General features: G+C 45.2%; 3 protein-coding genes across 11 annotated transcripts; 2 read left to right on the top strand and 1 right to left on the bottom strand.

The window, feature by feature from the left end:
- The first annotated feature begins 7,833 nt into the window (after positions 1–7,833).
- On the top strand, positions 7,834–12,230 carry LOC109736246 (uncharacterized). Its single transcript, XM_020295460.4, has 7 exons — positions 7,834–8,132; positions 8,255–8,359; positions 10,767–10,893; positions 10,978–11,049; positions 11,137–11,185; positions 11,272–11,665; positions 11,756–12,230. Exons 1-7 carry the CDS (start codon positions 8,099–8,101, stop codon positions 11,791–11,793), a joined length of 819 nt encoding a protein of 272 aa, XP_020151049.3. The 5' UTR covers positions 7,834–8,098; the 3' UTR covers positions 11,794–12,230.
- Positions 12,231–13,124: 894 nt separating this feature from the next.
- Positions 13,125–17,967, bottom strand: LOC109736244 (disease resistance protein RGA5). 9 transcript variants are annotated; one of them, XM_073505476.1, is made up of 8 exons: positions 17,773–17,875; positions 17,399–17,649; positions 17,013–17,273; positions 16,715–16,922; positions 14,388–16,436; positions 13,734–14,036; positions 13,584–13,621; positions 13,125–13,480 (listed from the first exon to the last, which is right to left on the bottom strand). In XM_073505476.1, exons 3-6 carry the CDS (start codon positions 17,254–17,256, stop codon positions 13,742–13,744), a joined length of 2,796 nt encoding a protein of 931 aa, XP_073361577.1. In that variant the 5' UTR covers positions 17,257–17,273; positions 17,399–17,649; positions 17,773–17,875; the 3' UTR covers positions 13,125–13,480; positions 13,584–13,621; positions 13,734–13,741. The 9 variants fall into 9 exon arrangements, 8 of the variants coding, with proteins under 8 accessions (XP_073361577.1, XP_045087046.1, XP_073361574.1 ...); XM_045231111.2 differs by having other exon boundaries at positions 17,013–17,658; positions 17,773–17,967; XM_073505473.1 differs by having other exon boundaries at positions 17,013–17,649; positions 17,773–17,940.
- Positions 17,968–18,045: 78 nt separating this feature from the next.
- Positions 18,046–20,703, top strand: LOC109736245 (disease resistance protein RGA4). The gene is made up of 3 exons (XM_020295458.4): positions 18,046–18,169; positions 18,251–20,284; positions 20,388–20,703. Exon 2 carries the CDS (start codon positions 18,302–18,304, stop codon positions 20,255–20,257), a length of 1,956 nt encoding a protein of 651 aa, XP_020151047.1. The 5' UTR covers positions 18,046–18,169; positions 18,251–18,301; the 3' UTR covers positions 20,258–20,284; positions 20,388–20,703.
- Positions 20,704–22,381: the final 1,678 nt, after the last annotated feature.

The raw sequence follows: 22,381 nt of genomic DNA, 5'->3' as shown, positions 1-22,381 counted from the left end.
TTCTTTTGAATGGCATCCCTGGGTCACAGTTTAAATGCAGAAGGGGTGTCAGACAGGGAGACCCACTATCACCTTTACTGTTTGTTCTAGCAGTCGACTTCTTGCAATCTATTCTAAATGATGCAAAGAACAGAGGGGTCATTACACCTCCATTCAGCTCCACCTCTTGGCCTGACTTTCCCATACTGCAATATGCAGATGACACCTTGATTTTATGTCTGCCTGCCCAGCAAACTTCAACAGCTGCAGAGCCTAGTCCACCTATTTTCAAAGGCCTCTAGCCTTAAGGTTAATTATTACAAATCCAGCTTCCTCCTAATCATTGTCTCTGGAGAAGCAGTGCAACATCAGTCTACTCTGTTGGGATGTGCTATTGGAACATTCCCTTTCATCTAGCTAGGCACACCACTGGGCTTCACTAACCCAAAAATGGAATTCTTCATGTACATTATTGAGAGAATACAAAAAAGGCTGGCCATTTGCTCTCAATATTTAAGCTATGATGGCAGGCTGCTCATGGTGAATGAAGTTCTCTCATCCTTGCCCACCTTTCTCAGGAGTTGTCTCCTTCTTTATAAAGGCATCATTGAGCAAATTGATAAATACAGAAGGCATGTTTTTTGGAGAGGCAAAGATTTGGAAAAAAAAAGAACCCACCTCTTGCTGCTTGGGACATGATCTGTAGGCCAAAGGATAAAGGAGGACTTGGAATTCTTAATTTACACACTCAGAACACCTGCTTGCTAATGAAGATGATGCACAAGTTCCTTAACCACTCTGATATTCCCTGGGTACATCTTATTTGGGAAGTTTATTATCAATAGGGGTACCATCATCTGACATATTCCAATGTTCTTTATGGTGGAGGGATTGTCTAAACTTATTAAACACATACAAGTCCCATGTTACTTGCATTCCTCAAGATGGAAAAACACTTGGATTCTGGCAAGACGCCTGGGATGAAAAACCTAAGTCTCAGTTATGGCCACATTTACATTCATCCTCCAAACAACAATAGATCTCTGTTTATGAGATATTCCATACTAAGGATGTTTTAGATCACTTCCATCTACCAATCTCCGAGGAGGCCTATGAAGAATATTTACAGCTAGAGCAATGCCTACAAGACCTGAATCTTAATGAAGATCATGACACATGGAAATTCGCACCTGGATAGGTAACATACAAGGTATCCACAGCTTATACCACTTTGACCATTGCCCCAGAGGTCATACCAGCCATTGCCCCAGAGGTCATACCAGTCAACTTAAGCACAAGATATTCTTTTGGCTATTAATCAATGATAGGGTTAACACCAGGGCCCTTTTGCAGAGAAAATGTTTCTTTTTGCATGATTACTCTTGTGTCATGTGCAACCTAAAAGCCGTTGAGATGAGGGATCACCTTTTCTTTCATTGTCGATTTGCACAATTGTGTTGGAACAACATTTGCACCAACTGGCTACCAGCACATACATGCATCCAGGAAGAAATTTGCAACCACAAGCAACTCTTGAACGTGCCATATGCGATGGAGATTATCATCCTAACCTGTTGGGCAATCTGGACAACTAGGAATGATTACATTTTCCAACATATACCGCCAAGCATATACAGATGCAGAAAGAAGCTAAAAGAAGAACTCAAATGGATCACCTACATAGTCAAGAGGAAGGAATACAGTGGATTTGAAACATGCATCAAATCCTTTAGATAACTTGTAATTGTGCTGTTGTATTTGTTGTCTCCTTTATTTTCCTAGTTTTGTTTGTTTGTTTGATGTATGTTCCTTTTTTTCTGGACATAATTCTTTGTACTCTTTTAAAAAATCAATAAAAATATGCAGCAGAGTCCTGCTGTTTCCCTAAAAATAATAATATAATTTTATCAAAGAAACACAAGAAATATGGAGAATCGGGCCTTGAAGAAACAATTGGATGGAAGAATAATAAAAAAATCACTCAACACATAGGTGTCTGGAGCAGCCATAAAGTTCATTGTCCTCTTATAGGGAGATGATGAAGCCGATGGAGGAGAACCGAAGAGGAGATGAAGAATCTAGGAGCTAGCTTGCAGTCATTTACTTTGCTCTTTTTGCATGAGACCCGAGAGAAAATAAGTCAAGGAATGCAAGAGCATGGATATTATTGATATGAACTTTGCTTTCGAACTCGCAACCTCTGCATTCGAAGGAAAGCGCACAAACCACTAGGCTATCCCACGCGTTGTGAAATACATGCTTTTTATTTCTTTTATCTTTTTCTTCAGTTCGTGGTTTTTCCTCCAGAGGTTTTATTTGTTATTTGTTTTTTCTTAAATCTGTGGATTCTTTTCAAATTCATGATTTTTTTTCAAAACCGATGAACCTTTTCCCCCCCCCCCCCAATCCATGAACTTTTATTGTAATTCATGAACATGTTTTTCAAAATCAGTGAACTTTCTCCAAAATTTTGAAATTTTTAAAAATCGAGGGACTTTTCCTAATTCAATGAAATTATTTCAAAGTCAATAAATTTTTTAAAATTGATTAGATTTTTTAAAAAATTCGATTTACTTTTTTTAAATTTGATAAACAATTTTAAAGTTTGAGATTTCTTTTTTTCAAAATTTATGAATTTTTTTCCCAAAAACAATGAACATTTTTCAAAGTCAATTAACTTTTCTTCAAATTTGTGTTTTTTTAAGTTTGTGAACTAATTTTTAAAATCCATGAATTTTTTGAATTCATGATCTTTTTCGAATTTTATGATTTTTTTAGATTTTTTCGTATTTATTCAAACGTCAACGGTTGAACCAGTGAACCATCATGAATAAAAAAAGGGATAACAACTGCATTTTTTGTGGGTTGCATTTTAAGAATAAAAAAAATGATAGTAGTATGTCTGGTATGATGGACGACTTGGTCAGTCATTGTTCTTTAAACTGGACCATTACGGTTCAAATCATGGTCTGCACACCTTTTTGGGGGATTTAAAGGGAGAAAAATGGTAAAAATGGGCCGGCCACTGAGCGTTGCAGTGGGTGTTGGTTAGGTTCCGCAGCGCTAACAACGCGAATAGGAACTCCCGTCAAAGCAAGATGGTAATATTTTTTTGAGAAGAAGCGAGATGGTAATTAAGGGAGAGACGTGAGGTGGGCCTAGGTTCCAGCACGTGGGCCTCATTTATTTTAATTCTAATAGTCAAAATGAAGCCCAAAGCCTTTTATTATCATTAGTACTCAATGGGCCTCTGATGCTTAATGGTAGCCCACACAATCTTATGTGGTACTAGTGTGTTTTTTCTTTTCTTTCGAAACCCACAGTAGAAACACCAATGCTCAACATACACATATATAAGATCTCAACCCTACGAATACATGCACATACATCCTACTCATTGGCCAAGCTATAAAGAAATAGTTGGGTAGGTCAGTCTAAAGGAGAACACACACACACACACAAAAACTGAACTATACAACTTCAATACTACGAGGCCCGGTTATTTTGAAAACCATCGCAAAGCTGAACCATCTCATTTTCTTTTGAAACCAAATCAATTCTTCTCTGACTGGCCTTACCCATGGCGAGTTATTTAATACATAAATTACAAAATTTGAAAACTTCACAAGCAATAATCGATTGACCTATTCATGCTACCAAATTGGTACTGTGAATTTCAGATAACTATAGCCTATAGGATTTTTCTTTTTTGAAGGAGCGTATAGGAAAATTGGAATTGAGAATTTTGGGATGATGCCTTGAAGTGCAACTAGGAGAAGAAAGTAAACTAGTTTGTGCACAGTGCAGCTGTGCCCTGGCGTGGCTAAATGCGGATCATTCAGGCTTCGAACAGGGCAGGCTAATGACAGGCCCCTCGTGCACATTCAGTGAGGCTTCTGACGCCTGACGAAGTGGACTGGGGATGCGTAGTTTCCAATTTCTCTTTTGGACAGGGCGGGCCACTACACGGTTCTGCGCGCACGTAGCTTCGCCGGTGATCCTACTCCTCTCATACTTTGTTTTGGGGAAAAGAGTTCTATCGACGATAGGGTTACAGTCAAAAGCTCCTCTATACATGAGGTCCTTTGTGTAGCCATATTGCAGTGCTACACTCAGTACAACTGTATGCCGCCAATTGATTTGCTATCCTATTTTGTTCCTTACGAAGCTTGTGTGGAATAAATTTCTGGCTTCCCATCAATGCTTGGATTTGAGCATTACTCCTCTCATACTGAACGCATATCGCCAGTAGACCTATACTAATCCAATGAAATGCGAGCACCTATGTGAGTGTAAGAGCATCTACAGCTGGGCACCCTAAACCTTTCTCAAACGCCTGGGCGGGCTGCCCGGTCACTAATCGGTCACGATTTTTCGTCCCAGACACACTAGTAGAAAAAGGGTCATCTGTCCCGGTTGGTAAGGGCCTTTTGTCCCGGTTGTTGAACCGGGACTAAAGGGTCGTTACTAATGCCCTAGCCCTTTAGTCCCGGTTCTTACACGAACTGGGACAGATGGGCCTCCACGTGGCCGGTGCGGCGAGCCCAGGCAGGAGGGCCTTTGGTCCCGGTTGGTGGCACTAACCGGGACCGATAGGCATCCACGCGTCAGCATTTCAGGGGCTGGGGTTTTTGTTTTTTTTAAGGGGGGGGGGGGGGGGGGGGTTGGGGGTTTTGGGGGGTCAATTTAGGTGTTTCATATATTGTGTTAGCTAGCTAATTAACAGAGAGAAGTGTCATCTCTTATCTCCGTGCTTGGTCGATGCTACGTACTATATACGTATAGAGAGGACTAGACACGCTAGCTAGTAAGCAAATGAAGGAAACATAAGATCGTCATGAACATATGCATACAGAGAAAAGTGATATCGACCACCTCTCCTTCTCCGAGAGATTGGTCGAACAACAAGTTCTCGTATATCTATCTGACACTACCGGCTACATATATACAATAATTATCTCTTACAATATAATCTCCTAATTATATATGAACACAGGGTCCACATAGTATTCTCCGTTTTTTGCGATCACGTGGTCAAGGAAGAATGCTGCCAATTCCTCTTGAATTGCTCGCACACGATCTGGTGGTAGGAGTTCATCCCGCATCCGAAAAATCTAATTTGAAGAAGAGGGTCAATACATATATATATGAATAAATGAAACTCAACACAAATGATGATAATAAAATAAAATTGTGAATATTATTGCTTACGCACTTCATATTGTTCGTCAGAGTAGCCCCGCTCACAGGTCGTGTGGCGGATGGACTCGCAAACGTAGTATCCACAGAAATCATTCCCTTGTTCCTGCGACAACCACTTTACAAGAAATAGAGGTCAATCAAACTGATAAGCAAGCATGCTAAATGATATTGATGAAACTAGCGCTTGAATCACTAGGAGATGCGCGGAACATGCTACTATAGTACTTACTTTCGGGTGTCTAAATTGCAGCTTTTTCGGCAGTCCCGGAGCTTTTTTGGTGAATTTTCTCCAAACCCTGCCAGACAAAGAAAACAATTACTTGATATCAGGAAATGAACAAAGTTGCTGATATGGTGGATAATGATCGATTTAACTTACTTCTCGAGCATTTGAGTCATGTCCCCACGAGGCCCGGAAGGCCCCTGGCCTCACGAACCGGGACCAGTGCCCCCATGGGTCCCGGTTCTGGACTGAACCGGGACTAATGGGCTGACTCGGCCTGAACCAAAGCCCTCTTTTCTACTAGTGACAGCCCACTCAAACGGGCCTCAACGCCCGGGTTGACTGGCACCCCTCATATCCAGCCCAAATATGGGGCGGATAAGAGGCGCGTCCGGGCGCGTTCGCAACGTCAGCCCGGCCCACCCCGACCCAACATAGATCCTATCCAATGAACCCTAGACCTCAGTCCACTCTACTCTCTCCGTCCTCCCCTCTTCCCAATCCATCCTCTCCTCTTCCCGATCTGTCCGCTCCTCTTCCCACTCCGATCCATGGACGACGACCACAACGGCTCCGGGCTCCAACGGCGGTGAGAGTGACGTCGATGCGGTCGCTCTCCGCATTGCTCTGCGCCGCTGCCGTCTAGATCAGGGCGGCAACAGAGGTGGGAGCTCACGGAGCGACGTGCCGTCCCCCTTTGCCCGTCATCACAGTGCGGGCGACGTTGCCGGGCCCTCTCGTCCGGCGCGCAACACCGGTCGGAGTGCCGCCTGCTCCGCCTCACTCTAGGTACGCCGCCCGCCGCCACCCCGTCTATTCAACCTCATGAGAGCGTCCACAGGCATCGTTGGGTGTTTGTGCCCTCGCAGCGCCGGGTCGGTCGAGGACGCCCGAGTCGGAGGCGCGGGCAGCTCGGCGCGATCGAGCGGCAACGCGCGAGGGAGGCCATGGCGGCGGGCAACGCATGGGCGATGCGCGGGGCACTTGCGCGCGCGTCGGTCGATCCCGAGGATGCGCTTATTGCGTCCGTCCTTCGACGGTCCCTGACAACAGCGGAGACAGATGCGCGACGGTTGCGGCGGAAGAATGCCAAAGCGCTCTGGCTCGCTACTGAGCTGTCGGAGCGCGATGCGTCGACGAAGGCGACGGAGTCACATCCAGGAGCAGGAACGCTTGCTCCGGAGGCTTGCCGGGGAGCACATGGAGTTGTCGGACGACTCCGGCGACGGATCAAGCTCCTCCAGCCGCCGACGCCTACACCGACGAGGAAAGCAGCACCGCTGACCGCAAGGGGAAGGGGGTGGCGAGGAAATGATTATTTCCTCCGCCCTTCCTTGTTTAATTAAGTTTTTTTTATCGTATGTTTAGAGAACTGTCCGATTAAGACAACTTCTTTTGGTTCTCCAATGATCGTCCATGCTACAATTTGACCGATTTAACTAGATTTGTTGCTAGTATGAAGATGTACATACGTTCATTTACATACGTGCATGTGTTGCATGGATATGAGAAGCCGTATTTGAGATACGCGTATGCCGATGCAGCAAAATGAGGCGTACCCGCTCACTGTCCTCACTGTCCGTGGGCGTGTGAGGGGCATATTTGTCGTGTGTGGTTGTAGATTTTTTTAAGGCAATATGTGGTTGTAGATGCTCAAGATGGATTGTGGTGGGCTGCCGGACAAGCGGAGCGCGGATTGCACAAAGCTTTTGGGCAGACCGCTATATTTGGCTGGGTTCTTTATACCTCAGAATGTTTCGATTGAGTAAAGAACCTTTTGCCCCTTAAAAAAAAGGTTGCTGGGTTGACTTGACTTGACCGACTCTGAACCTGTGGGAGTTGGAGGGAAACTGTCGCACATGGCAGTGGCACCGTACCATGACGGGTCCCCCATGGCATGTATCCATTGTTTTGCTTTTGCGCACGCATCCTACATTATCCACCCAATGGTTTTGAGTCTTGCCTTGACTATTGAGTCTTGACCGAGGACGTCCAGCGGATACGCCCATCTCGGAGCTGCTGCATAGGCACCCCGTGTGTTTTTCCCTTGTAGACTTGATAGGTCATGGTATAAGATTTATTTACCTTTTGGAAACCGTATAGCCGGCCGTGGTTGGTTTGATACTGGTAGCGGCCATTGCCGTGTCTCCCCCTGCACTGCCATTTCCATGTTCGTACACGACACGCATTGCTTCGGAAATATGGCAGCTTTGCTTGCGAGGCGAGAAATATGGACGGATCCAACGCGCAGGCGACGCGGTTTTACGGGGGGCAGCAAACAGCAGCGTCGTGGTCGTCACGTGCAAGCGACGCCAAGCCCGGCAGGCCCGGCGGGCCGGGTCCAGGTCGCCGGAGCCCAGGCGTGAAAAGGTTGCGTCCAATCCGCCTGTGGCTGTGAGACAGCAAAGCGCGTCCGCGGTTATTGTTTTGGGAAGGCGACGCGGGACGCCAGAAAACGCGTGTCCTTTCCGCCGTCGTCGGGCGCGCAATAAAAAAGGAGCACCCCACCCCACCGCTCCCCCCGTCTCAGTATAAATCGTGGATCACGGCCCGGCCTTTTGTCCTCAAGCATAGCAGCAGCAAAGGTCGCTTTCGTCTCTCTCACCCTCAACCCGCGCCCCCTTTTGTCGCCCGCCGCCGACGCCGAAGATTCAACGCCCCCCCGCCGACGACCGCCCGCCCGCCCGCTCGCCCATGTCGATCCAGGGCCTGCTCCTCGAGGTCAGAGGTAGGAATACTCCTTGCCCTCCTCCGTTCCCACTCGATTGATTGATTTATTCCACGACGCGGTTGGACTGGAGACCCTTTTGCTCAACTGATTTTCTTCGACGGTTGGTTTGCTTGCGGCAGTGACGGGGTGCCGGAAGCTGCGGGACACCGAGTTCTTCTCGCGCCAGGACCCCTACGTCATCGTCGAGTACGCCAACACCAAGCTGCGCACCCGCACCTGCACAGGTATGCCTCCCCTCCACCTTTTTTTTTTGTTTGCTTCAGCTTCTCTATCGTGCAGCGTGGCTGTATGACGTTATGCGTCACCACATACTCCTCATGCTCTTCAAGTGAAAATTGTTTGTGTGCATCACCAAATCAAACCTAGTACTACATAAAACCGGTGCCATTTGAACTCAGGGTCTAGTGCACTTACTGCACTGTGCAATCAATCTGGCAGCAATGTAATCTGCTTATTCACCCATAGTACCCAGCTCGATCTGCCTTTGTCCACCAACACACATTGTTTCAGACGAGGGTGGGTGTAAGTGTAGCACTAGCAATGGCCTGTTCATTTGGGAGGTCATACCCAACTCAATTTGCTCTTCGGTAGTTGCGCCAACCGAGCCGCCGCCGCTGCTATAACAACGGTGGGTGAGTGACCATGTCAGCAATGCCTCTTCTTTCTTCTCGAGGAAGAGCAACGACTCATCTTCAGTTATACTTTGCTACAAGCAAGGATCACTCACTACCCAATTTGTTCCACCAGTTTGGCATCGGCAAACTCTGCCCAAGCCTAGGTGCCCAAAACTGGTGGTATTCCAACTGAATTCACTCCAAGTTTGAACTGGATTCACCCAAGTTATCTAGTGTATTGTACAGTCTGGTGCCAAATTAATATGTTTAATGATCATGCTCAGCTCAACTCAATTCGTCTCAGTAGTTGCACCTACCCTCACCACGCGGTGGTTGAGCGACCAGGTCAGGTCAGCATTGTCTCTTCTATTGTTCTCGAGGAGGGTGGGCCGCGAACTAACCCCTCCACTCTCCCCACACCATTTTTTTTTTGTCTGCCTCAGCTTCTCTATGTTGTCATCACTACATAACGTCTTCATGGCTGCTTGCCTGCATTTGAAAATTTGTGTACCAGCAGACTCAACCACCTAGCCTAGCCGTCGGCCAAAATTATTGGTATTTGTACTGTGGGTAGCGAGCGAATTCACCGAGTTATCCGCTGTACTGTAGTTTGGAACAGTTCAGGTCAGCATTGCCTCTTCGTTCTTCTTGACAGGGCAATGACTTGTTCCCATGTTCAGTTGTAGTTTGCAACAGCAAGGGCCGACGATGACTTGTTCCCATGTTCAGTTAAAAACTTGTAGTTTGGAACAGCAAGGCCGACGATGACTTGTTCCCATCTTCAGTTAAAAACTTATAGTTTGCAACAGCAAGGCCGATGACTGTTCGGTGTATGGGCTGCTTCTCTGAAACATCTGCATCGCATCATTAGGACTCTTGTCAATGATAAAATCACTAGTAATCACTTAACAAACACTTGGTAAAATCACTAGTAATCTAAGAACCTGTTCATTATTCATGGAAGCTGACACCATCGTTGACTATTGCTTCATCTCTTTGGAGCCCATTGATTGGATATGTTCATAGTTGCCTCCTAATAGTTTTGTGAAGATTGCGTGCCTTGTGACGATGTTAATTTTGTTTCTTGCACACCTCCTGGTGGAATCTTGCCACCCTAGGTTACAGTCAAAAAAGAATCATGCCACCCTAGATTGGCATAAGATTCTCGGGTCAATCTGAGAATATATTCTTCTACCTTTGTTTTGATGCGCCGAACCCCTGATTGATATGTTTCTGCGCACTAGCGGTACCCATTACTCATCCTAGTTTTTGCGAAAATGCCATGCCCCTTTGCGTGGTTTTTTTTGTTTCTTTCACGTCTATTGAGAAAAGTGCCACCCTAGTAGATTGGCATAAGATACTCGACCAGGTCGCTTTGAGAATATATTCTATCAACTTTGTTTGATGCAAGGCCTATGAATAAAGTTGTACGCAATGGTGGTACTCATTACTTGTACTGAAGAATCTTATTTCCTTTGTAGTAGTACAACTTGGCATCCACCTCTATATGTTTCAAGTGATGCTCTCAGGCTGCTGAGCTGGTTCTAGAAGTTGAGCAATTCAATTTTCTGGAACGCTATTTTCCATTGTCAATGAGTTACCATTTTTTATATCCTTATTATTGAAATTTGCTACTTGGCCTTCTTTATCCTGACAAGGATTTAAATACAGCAAACTGGTATGGTGTGCAATTCCCTTTTATTTTGTTCTCTATGAAACTGAAACCATTCCTTATAAAGGTATCCAGGCCTCCCTGTAGGAAAGTTCTTTTTCTGGTCTATCTTACAGTTACTATGCTGAATAGAAAATGCACTCTCATCTATCCTAGAGTTGACCTGAACAAGTCCTCAACTTTTTCCAAGAGGTTCTTCGATCTGCATTTCATAACATATTATTAATCTAGCAGGCTATCACCCCTTGACTTTCAATTAATGTGGAGTGCACTGCAAGGACATTTCCAACGTTTGTACATATTTGACCTCCATAAGCTTACTATTTTTTTTCTTAATACAATCAGATGGGGGAAGGAACCCGTCCTTTGATGAGAAGTTTCATATACCACTCATCGAGGGGCTCCGTGAGCTGAGTATCAACGTGTGGAACAGCAACACAATCAACACCGATGACTTCATTGGCAGCTGCAGGTTTGTGCTTTATGATGCAGCTCATTTTAGTCATTATACTGTTACCGCGTAAAGCGACTGATTGCTGAGCGTTTCTGCATGCAGGGTGCCGCTGAACAAGGTGCTCACGAGTGGCTACGATGATGCCTCATGGCCCCTCCAGACACGCCATATGAAGTAGGTGTTTTGTTACATATGCGTACTGTAATACCTTTTTCCTACTGTCACTTGCAGATTTCCTGACACTCAAGTCAACCTGTGCAGGTCTGCTGGGGAAGTGAAGCTCATCATGCACTTTGATGTCTCAGCAATGGTGAGTGAGAGATTGATCACTGGTCTTTGTTTAATTGTTTCTGTTGATGTGTCATTGCCTCATTGTTTTTCTCTTGTGTATATCAGAAGAACAAGATGGGAGGTAAAACTTCTGGCCAGTACGCTCCTTCGCCATATGGTGCCTCCTCAGCTTCATACCCAGCGCCTTCAGCATATGCTGCAGCACCCCCACCGCACCAAGCTTATCCAGCTCCTAGCCACGCACCATATCCTGCTCCTTCTGCATACTCAACTCCGCCTCCTCAGCAGCCATACCCAACTCCGCCTCCTCAGCAGCCATACCCGCAGCAGGGATGTCCTCCTACAAGTCACCCACCACAGCCATATGGACAACCGTACCCGCCGCAGCCATACGGGCAACCGTACCCACCACAACCATATGGGCAGCAACCTTACCCGCCACAGCCATATGGGCAACCGTACCCACCACCATCAGCAGCACAATCCCCTTATCCACCTGGTAAGATCTTGATGAGCTTAGATAAATCCATCCGTTTTCATGCCTCTAATCCGGTGAACTAATGTGATGATCTCACTGAATCTTATGCAGCGCCTTACCCTGGAGCTTATCCACCGCGGCCATATTGATACACCCAGCTTCAGTGACCTGACGTGGCGGCACCGAAACGAAGAAATGATGATCAGTTGTGGCCGCTGAGCTGTTTCAAATGGAGTACAATTCACAAGCCTACTGAAGGTGTGTTAGATAACTGAAACATGTAAATCGTCTCCTTTGCGCTAGTGTTGCGAACAGCCTGGCAAATCATCAGAAACGTTTACTCTCTCTGGTATGCACTATATAAGTAGCTTGCAGAACGCGTGATCAAGTCAGTTCAATATTGTGGTTAGAAACCTTTCTTCTGTTTTGTAGCCATTATCGACTTTTCTACCCGCAAGTCTGTAACTATAGTTGTAGCTGCTTGAATGCCAGCGAATGCGTGGCAACTGCAAAGCCTGCAGCATCTTGCAGCCGACCTGAAACCTGAAGTGTTTTGTGATGCTCAATAAATTTTCCTTGTTTGATATACGCCACGGTGTGTGGTGAATAGAATGTGATTTCGAATGAGATTTGTGGCTCAATAAACTGGAAGTGTTTTGTGATGCTCTTTGTTTGGATATACCCTTGACGTCTCCTCAACAGAGGAATGAGATTTGTGCGGATTTGCCAATCAAAGATCATTGATGCTTATTTCTGAATTCCGTCACTCTGGCGATGTGTTAAATTCAAATTTTAGTTATCTCTTTGCGGTGTTTGGAGGCTTACTTGTACTGTATATAGCTGGCCTGTGATGGGTGCTGCTGACCAGTCCTATGTCACACGGGCCCTCCTTTGAATTTATTAGGTAGTTAGTGCAAAACAGTAGTTAGATTAGCAGTGTTTCTGCAGTGCTTTCATCATTCTGGAGATGAATCTGATTTTCTTCTCCTTTTTTTCGGGCGAGAAGATCAGTAGTTAATCATTACTATTCTCATCGATTAGCTGTCGGAACTTTTTTCTAGGATAAGACCAGAACACATAGAACGATCAATTTGTGCATATGCACAAAACACACAGCAGCTGCCGCCTCCTCTCCCAGGAAAAAAAAGCTTAGGACATCGTGGGTTTGCCAAGATGGCGAGACGCCTTGCTTCTGTTTTGAAATAGTTATTGACATAGATGTAAGCCTAATTATAGTGTCACCTGTTTTTGAACCTGGTAGTGTTTTGTGAGTGTTCAATAAATTTGCATTGTTTGATGTACTACTCATGATGAGTGGTAAATCCTCTAATTATTTACAACAGAAACATTTTTTCTTTTCCTCGTATGACATACTCCCTCCGTCCCAAAATAAGTGACTCAACTTTCAACTTTGTACAAAATAAAGTTGAGTCACTTATTGTGGGACGGAGGGAGTATATGTTTGTTTATGTCTTCCCCATTTCAAATGAGAACATGTCGATCATGCAGCTCGCGGCATGGTCACAGAAAAATTAAATGTATAATGCCAGCCTATAAGGCTGTGTGCATCACTCAGAGGCCGAGGGGTACATCCTCTTTTCGAAAATAAAATAAAATCCCAGCCTATAAGATAACACATGTGTACATACGGATGTAGGTAGATGCTGTAATATTTAGACAGCTGATCAGTTTGGATGGCATCAGGATGGGGACTGCTCCTCGGATGCTCGTTCGTCCCGCCGCATGGTTCACCGCTTGGTGCATCGTCTCGACGCACCGTCTGTCTGTCGGATGTCCCCGGCGCTAATAAGCGGGATGATGCGCTCAACCCCTGGCCTGGGTCAGGGATGAATGAAAATAAGCACCTGGTGCCCAGTTCTGACTTTGAACAAGTTACTTTCCAGCACAAGAGAGTTCCTAGAGGGAAGAAAGTAGGTACCAGATGGACTTCATGACAAGAAAGAACAGATCGACACTCTGTTATGTCCTTAGGAAAATCACACCAAGAGCTTAGGAAACTTAGCAAAGCTGTAAATGGTACATTAAAAGCGTCATCTTTTTTTGGTGCACGAAGAAGAAATAATCGTACCAAAAAGCTTAGCGCTTGGGTTGGGGCGGGCTCGTGGGTCGGGGAGGGCTGATGCGGGAGCCATGTCGCCTCGACCTTGGTGGGCTGTTGCGGGAGGAAGATGGCAACGGCTTTGATGGGCTGGAGCTGGTGGGAGGCGGTGCTGCTGCCCTTGGTGGTGGCACTGCCTTTGATAACGCTCCGGCCTGCATTGCTGTGCTCCTCGGTGCCGCTTTGTAGTGCGATGGTGCGGTCATTGGTGGCCACCATTGTTGATGCTTGTCCCTTGTTGCATATTGTTTGCCATCTTGGCCTCTGGCAGACCTGTCACGATTGAAGGAAAAATGATGAACGCCCTGTTGAGGTCTCTTTTGGTTCATTGAATAGGCATATCATCAAAATTGGAAAATCATATGAAGTTGAGGTGACAAGTATGTCAAATTCTTTAAAGAAAGATATTTCATCTGATTCATAGGATATGATTTTTTTTCATTGGGTTTGGGTCTAGGCTAATGCTTTTTTTCTTCCCTTTGAAATAGAAAGGATTGGTTTCTATGCTGGACAGGAATGAGATTCTATTCCTACAAATCACTGGGTTCCAAAGAAATCCTTTTATAAAATTCCTATCCTTTAAAACCCCTACAAAATTCTTGTAAACGAAAGAAAAAGCCGTACCTGCTTTCCTTGCCTTCTTGATTCTCGTGAGTCGCGGTGTTCTCATCCTCCTCACCATCAAAAATCACATCCACAAATTTGATTCTCATCCTAGGAGAGTTGGGGTGATTCCTGACTACAGCCTCCAATGCAGACTCAGCAACTTCTATGTTGAAGTTATCAGCAGCCCCAACACCAACTCTTACACAGACATCCGTAAGGCCTCTCAAGTGACTGAAACCAACAGTTTCAAAGGTATCCGGTCTCCATTGGTCTGAGTTGAATCCTATGTTGAGCTTTTGGAGTTTGGGCATCACTCCTTGTTCAAAGGACAGGCATGGTGCAGCACACAAGAACTTGAAGTACGTGAGTCTATAGAATCCCCCGTCAGTCATGATCATCTTTTCTGTGGGAGTTGTCTGATTATACAGGGTGAGAGCAGCGAGGGCCGTCATTCTTTCCAGGATTTCAATATCACTCCTCGACAGACTCCTAATTGCAATCTTTAGGATGCGGAGACTCCAGAGCTCTCCAAACCACTTAGGGACATGGAAGAAGATGCAACAGTGGCGTGACAGCTCAATCCTCCGAAGACGCAGGTGCTGCGGAGGAGACACCATGCTGAAGCCATCAGGGGAAATAATTATGCTTGTCGGTACTGCCCGAGCATCATCCTGATGAGAGGCGACTGAAGAAGGTACCAAAGTTATGGTCCGCAAGAAGCTGAGCTTCACAACAATCGGGCCTAGGCGTTGCATAATCTTTTCCAGAATTTCTGCTGGCTGTACCATAGCACAGGTGAGCTGGAGATCCTGAAGGTTAGACAACCCTCCAAGTTGCAATACATTCTCCGTTGAGTAACGGCTGAGATCAAAATTCCCCAAAGTGCGAAGAGATGTCATGTGGGCTACTCCTTGAGGCAGAATAGACTCACTCGGAAGGCGGAGGTGCAGTAACCTTTCCAGATCAACAATATCTGATGGAACAGCAAACAGTCTTGCATCTACTTCCAGTGTCTCCAAGTATCGGAGCATTCCAATCTTGTGTGGAAGTTTGACGGTGATATTACATTCAATCGTGAGATACTTCAGAAGAAATAGGTTCCCGATACCAATGAGGTCAAAAGTCTCGTTGTCTTCATCAGCCCAAATATGAAGATCCAGAATACGAAGAAATCCATAATCCATAATGGAAGGAGGCGCACACTTGAAGAAACCCCAATATGCAAGTGACCGAACTTTCGATGTTACGATGGTTTCTGGAATGCATGCGCTTTTTACCCCTCCAAACTGGATGGATAATCGACGAACTTTGTCAGTGTTTGCTAGAATTGATTCAGAATAGTCCACAGTAGTGACAAAATTCTCATCCAAGGATTTGGACCTAATAAAATCCAGTACCAAATGGTGAACCGTACATGACAACACCTCACCAATATGATTGGTGTCCACTGCTTGGACCATTGCTCTGCTGACAAGCTCATCAAAATAACACTCAGCAATTTTCAATGTGACTGTCCCTTCCACATCACCGAAAAAACCTTCGGCTACCCAGTGCCTCACCAACTCAGCCTTCTTCATCACGTAGCCCTGTGGATACATACTCAGATATAGCAAGCATGTCCTCAAACCAGGTGGAAGACTATTGTAGATAAGGTTCAAAACATCGTTCATCCCTTGGGAAGTAGAGGGAAAAGAATTCTGTATGTTCCTCCAATCTTCCATGACGATGCTTAATTCGCTTGCTAACAGACCAGCTATACTTACAATTGCTAATGGTAAACCTTCACATTTCCTGATAATCTCGTATGAGACTTCTTTGGTAGCTGGAGAACAACCATCTCCAGGGGCAGAGGTAAACACCCTACGGAAGAATAACTTTCGAGATTCATATTCATCAAGAAGTTCCATCTTATATATACGGACCGAGTGATAACCAGAGCATGCCAGCGCTACGTCATGCACTTGTGTGGTTGTTATTATTCTGCTGCGTTGATCACCACGAGGAAAAGCGCGGCTAACAATATGCCATACGGATGCAGTCCATAAATCATCAAGTACGATGAAGTACCTGCATAATTTTGTATGTTAGGTCAGAAAAAAGAAACAAATTCCTTGCTCAAGGGGCAGCATATATATTAATTTGCTTACGTACACCGGAGCAAGTGCTATAAATTTTTTTTGCGGGTAAACACCCATTAATAATATTCATAATTTCTCAAAATGCTTGGCAGTGCCTGACACGCCATAACCGGAACCTCGTAAAATATGTCTATGCTTTTATTTATGAGAAGAGAACACACAATTTGCTTATTTAGACAGTATAGTTGAGAACTTGAGATTAATCACCCTTTGCCTTGGAGATGCTTGCTGATAGCACCAATAAGGTCCAGCACATCAGGAAAGCCAGGGGGCCATGGTGCCTTCAGTTGTGCGAGCATGCTGGTGAGGACCCCCCTCATATCTGGATTCTGAGACGCACTTACGAAAGCCCGGCACTGAAATTTCCCTCCATGCTTGTGATACAAGGTTCTGGCAGCTGTTGTCTTTCCAACACCTGAAAGAAGATGAAAGAAACTTGGCATATGTTCTAGCTAGTATTAATGGGCCGGGCAAAAATACTAGAGTTGAAGATAGATTATTGTACCTGCACATCCAATTATAGGTATCACCTTGAGTGTCTTGTCGTCGACATCGTCGTCTAAAGCTAGTAGCTCGACAAGCTTGTTTGGGGCCCCCACGACCACGGCACCGGGTGTGGTACGGACACCGAAGGAACCCGGCATCCGGGCCAAAATTTTGGATAAGCGGCGGTCGCGGGCTTCCTGCGTGTCAGGCCTGGCGGTCTTGGGAGACCACTGGAAACCTCTGCGTCTTTCCCTCGCATCCATGGCACGAGCAAGTAAGCCTGAATAAACAGCCTTGGCACGATCAGGCAACTCTGAAAAATCACGACGATCTCGAGCACTTTGGACGAAGTTGAGGTAATCCTGCGTGTCATAACAAAGCTCCCGAACTATCTTCATCCACCACCGGGCCATGAAGCTAGCGCCGTCGTCTTCCGACATATTCTTCAGGGGGATGCACAATTCCCTGAGAGCATATCTAAGAAGACGAAGCTCCTCTGCACTGAGTAGACTCTGTCCGGAAGAATCGAGTTCCCGGAGGAGGAGGGCCGACGGACCCAGCATAACAGTAACAGGAGCTTGCATCGCTGCTTCAAGATCAGGGTCTGCCGCTATCCCCGCCCTTAGGAGCGCGGCATCTAGATCATCCATCCCCGCCTTCTCCACCTGAAGCAAGAACCACGAATGATTATCGACCCCTCAAAGACAACCAGATGGTTAATTTTTGTTTGTAGTTTCCTATGGATGCACGACAAAGGAAGCTCGGGAGGGAAACAGTACCAGGGAAATCTCGATTTTGACGAGGCTATCAGATGGCCAAGAAAGTAGTGCGTGGACAAAGTGAAACAACACAACACAACAGACCCCTATCCCTCTACATACATGGGGGAAAGAGAGGAAGGATTGGGTGCTTAGAAGACCGGACCTGTGAGTGAACCGGCCAAGCAACTGGTTTACCGGTTCGCCTCTGCTCATGGAACCGTCGCTCGTCCAAAAACACCGTCTCTCATGTCTTTTTTTTTTCTGAACAACGGGTATAGGAGATGGCTTATTTAGACGGTTTTTAGTTTCAGTCTGTGATCACATATTTGGACAGATATCTTTTTATAGAGAGACCTGTATGACTCTCAAGTCACCACAACTGAGAGAGAACTCTGAAGCACCCTCCTCCACCAAGGTAGAGAAGTTCTGCCCCCTTCCCTCTCCCTCTCTCGTCCATTTCAAGCAACACTAACCCCTCTTTGCCGTGCATATGCAGATCTAGGGAGGACAGGAGGAGTGATCTGTGGACGCAAGGAAAGAGAGATCGATGGAGTTTGCTGTGGCGGCATTTAGCGCGGTAGCTGGCGTCGCCGTGTCGAAGCTAAACAGTGTGAAGGGGAGGCCGAACACCGATGCTAGGAGCATCAGTGCGGATCTCAACTCGATCAAAGCTACCATGCTAGATCATGCAGACCATGTCCGGCCTATGAGTTTCTTGCGGGCAGAATATTTTGCACAACTGAGGGCCTTGGCATGTGACATCGAAGACTGTATAGACTGCTTCAACGCCAAGATGACGACCGATGCTGATTTTGCAGACGAAATTGCCCGACTCAAGGAGAGCTCAAAGGAAACGACTGACCGGATACATAGGTTTGGCTTTATTCCTGTACAAGGGGCTGCAGCACAAGAGTCTGCTGTTGCTGTCCCCGCAGAGATTGAGAATCTTCAGTGTTTGATGAGGGGTAAACATGATGCTGATTACCTCAACTGCTTGCTATATTTCTGCTTGTTCCCACCTAATTATCATGTCAGGACTAAGCCCCTGATGAGGAGATGGACGGCGGAAGGGCTAGTAGGAAGAGAACAATCCGCAGTCAGCAATTTGGACAAGTTCATGGAGTCCAGTATCATCAGGTCCACCCAGAAAAGCAGCAATGGGAAGGTGAAGAGATGCCAGCCTACTGGCGACACGATTCGTCAGTACATCTCCCAACGGTCCATGTCCGAGAATTTCATACTGTTATGTCACGGTGCGGCCGCCGAAATGCCGGAGGGACACCCTCGCAGGCTATCTGTGCATCCTTGTGCAAATGTCCCACTGAATTTGCCTGAGAGTTTATCTGATGTCCGGACGTTGGCGGTATTCTCTACTGCTGCGGGGGATCTTGATGAACATGTTCTACGTTTTGCCAATTATAGAGTGCTGCGAGTGCTGGATCTAAAAGAATGTGCTCACCTGAGTGATGGCCATATTCAGGCTATCTACAACCAGGAGCTGATGAAATACCTGAGCATCAAATCAGGCATCATTGATCGGGTTCCAAGGGAAATCGGGAAGCTGAATCAGCTAGAGACACTCGACCTGAGTGGGAGCCCAAATTGTGACGATGCTGATGGAATAGTGACGGTGTACAAAGAAGTCCTCCTGCTGCCCAAACTGAAGCACCTCCTTGGCAAGTTCCAGCTTTCTAGAAGGGATTTCTTTGTTTGGAGATCAGATGTAGAGAGGTTTCTGAGAGCTAATAAGAGTGTGCTGGAGACGCTGTCAGGATTTGTCGTCGGTGGGAGAAATGGATTTCAACAGCTGCTGAGTCTTATGCGGCGGTTGCGGAAGGTGAAGATATGGTGCAAATCCGACGCAAGCCAAGAAAACCTGGGTGTTCTTTCAAGCGCCATTACTCAATACATCAGCGATGGCGCTGGAGCGCCTCATCTTAAGCGGTCCCTGTCGATCGACTTCGGAGCATGCCCAAGAGAGTTCGTGGATGAAATAGACGCAGTGGCGGGCAAGCTCGATTCGCTCAAGCTGCGTGGTCAATTGAGCCGCCTCCCTCCGTTTGTTGCAGAGCTTAGTGCACTCGAGGAGCTCTGCCTTTGGTCGACTGGCCTGCGTTGGGAGGTTATTCGAGAAGGGCTGAGCTTCGTGGGGGGACTGAAATATCTCAAGCTTATTGAAGACAACCTCGGGCTCATCGACATATGGTATGATCACCTCATAAGCATTGAGCGGTTATCCATCGTGTTCAATGATCCAATGCTAATAGACATAACAATCCAAGATGGCGCGCTGCCTTGTCTTGTGTCGCTTCATATCATCTGTCCACAGCTGCTCCTTCTTCCTGGAAGAGCACTTGGCATCAAAATCGCACACATGACTCAGCTGAATGAAGTCGCACTCCATCCTGACGTCGACGTTGGAATAAAAGCTGAATGGCAACGCGCCGTCGACGGCCATACAAATAGGCCTGTACCCGTCCTTTTGTCCATTGAAGGACCCTGATCAATAATGCATACCTCATCAAACAAGGTCAATCCTCTACTCCTCTCCTCTTTTGTCTCCACTCGAAGTATCTTCCATTATCTGAGCTAATTAATTAGAGCATATATACTCTCTCACTATGCATGTGCAGTCGGTGCAAATCAACAATGGAGCCACCTCCCGTGTGCATTGCTGCCAACTTAAGTTGAATGCTGCTGCTCTCCTTGTGTTATGGTTTTCTTCTTATTGTTACTATTATAATTTATCACAAGGTTTACCACATGTTTTTTTACCTTCTTCAAATTATTATTTGCGTGCGTACAATCAGTTGCATAATTTTTTAGAGGGATGAATCCTTACTCTTGCTGTACATCTTATTGTATTCCTCCGAGTGAAGAACTTTGCTATTAACTGGTGTATCATGTTTACTTTTTATCATTATTTAGTCCTGTGTTTTGTATGTTCAACAAGCTTATCTCAACTTGGGGATTGATTTTAGTTGTGTCATGCTTCATACGCATTGTCAAGATCAAAATGCTATTTTGCAAGGCAGGGTCCGGTAGGAATAAATGATTTTTCACAAAAAAATCATAAGAAATGAATCACACAGAAACAGTTTGTGGTGTCCTTTGAATTGTATTATTAGCTTTGAAAATTTCTTTGGGAATCCTTTCTTTGCTTCATATTTTGGAGAATCTAAAAATTTGCTCAAACCTCATGCTTTCATTTTCTTTGAGAAGTCCAATTCAACACATGTTGTTGTCTTCTCTCTCTCTCTCTCTCTCTCTCTCTCTCTCTCTCCCTCTCTCTACATAATTGGGATGAAAGTCATATTGAATTCTACAAGAATCGAAAACACATAATTTGTAACAAAAATTGTTTGATTGCACAAAAGAAAAATGCAGGAACTTTTCTTTAGCATTAGGTGCATGGCATAGTTGTCATAGAAACAAAGAAAATTTCTATGAGCATTGACTTAGTCAAATTTTTCCTTTGAAATTGCATGCAAAATAGGTCATATTTTTTCTAAGACACACTGCTAGTGATTAGAATGTCGCCTCCGACTGAAAAAATAATTTGCATTAATATGACACCAAAGCGTCAAACTTGGGGTTTGATCCCCTAGTGGGCTAGTGGTACCACCACCCTCCTAACCATCAAGCCACAAGTTGGTTCTAATATGGTTTCTAATCATACAAAACAAACAATCTATCTATATATAGAAAAAAAAATGGAATTGATTCCTTTAAAATTCCTGTAGAATTCCTTCAAACCAAATCGTCACCCGGATTTCATATAGGGATCTACAAGACATGGCATCCGATTCCTATATAAATATTTTTCTTGTGTTTCTGCTATCATGTGCAAACATTTTTTAAACATCTCATTTTCTAAACAATAGCAATGTAAAAAATCTAAGCTGGTGTGCTATTTATTATTGCGTCATGTCGTTTGCTTTTCAACTATTTATGATTCAAATTTCAAACCCAGTTGTGTGAAAATAAATGTGGATGGCATTTTTTTGACGTGTGGGACATAGTGGGCAACCGTGACAAGATCTTAAGGGTGATCTTATTTTTGTGGTCACCAGTTATCAAGCATGCCAACGAAGCGATTCCGACTGAAAGCATGACATTAATCCAGAATACATATTGTGGAGTACATGGGTATTGTTCGTGCCGTTTGAAGGTCCTTTTCGGGGAAGCAAATCATCTTATAAATTTGGATTTTATTGAACATAATGTTTTTCGATCTACATAGTGTCCTATTAATAGTTTTCCACCACACGGCATCATTAATTTCTAAACCAAGGGTCAAACTCTCTTCTATTTGTATTGGATTGTTGTGACATGAGACCAATAAGAAAGTTTTCTTTGTCAGAGGAAAGGGAGTATGTGTGAGTAGGACTGCAAACGAGTCGAGTTTGAGCGTGTTGGACTAGGCTCGGCCTAGCTTATACTAAAATTTGAGCAAGCTCGGTATAAAGTGACTTGTGCTCACCTTGTAACGATCTCGAGTCGATCTCGAGCTAAATAATATTTTTTTTTAATAATACAATGCAAAACAAGATAGGGCACAACACAACATAAGAAGCCACTGTAAAATTTGACTTATTGAATACTAGTACCTCCGCTCTAAAAATTT

The sequence above is a fragment of the Aegilops tauschii genome, chromosome 7, assembly GCF_002575655.3.
Source record: "Aegilops tauschii subsp. strangulata cultivar AL8/78 chromosome 7, Aet v6.0, whole genome shotgun sequence".
Lineage (NCBI taxonomy): Eukaryota > Viridiplantae > Streptophyta > Magnoliopsida > Poales > Poaceae > Aegilops > Aegilops tauschii.
This window is presented reverse-complemented; position numbering and strand designations above follow the sequence as displayed.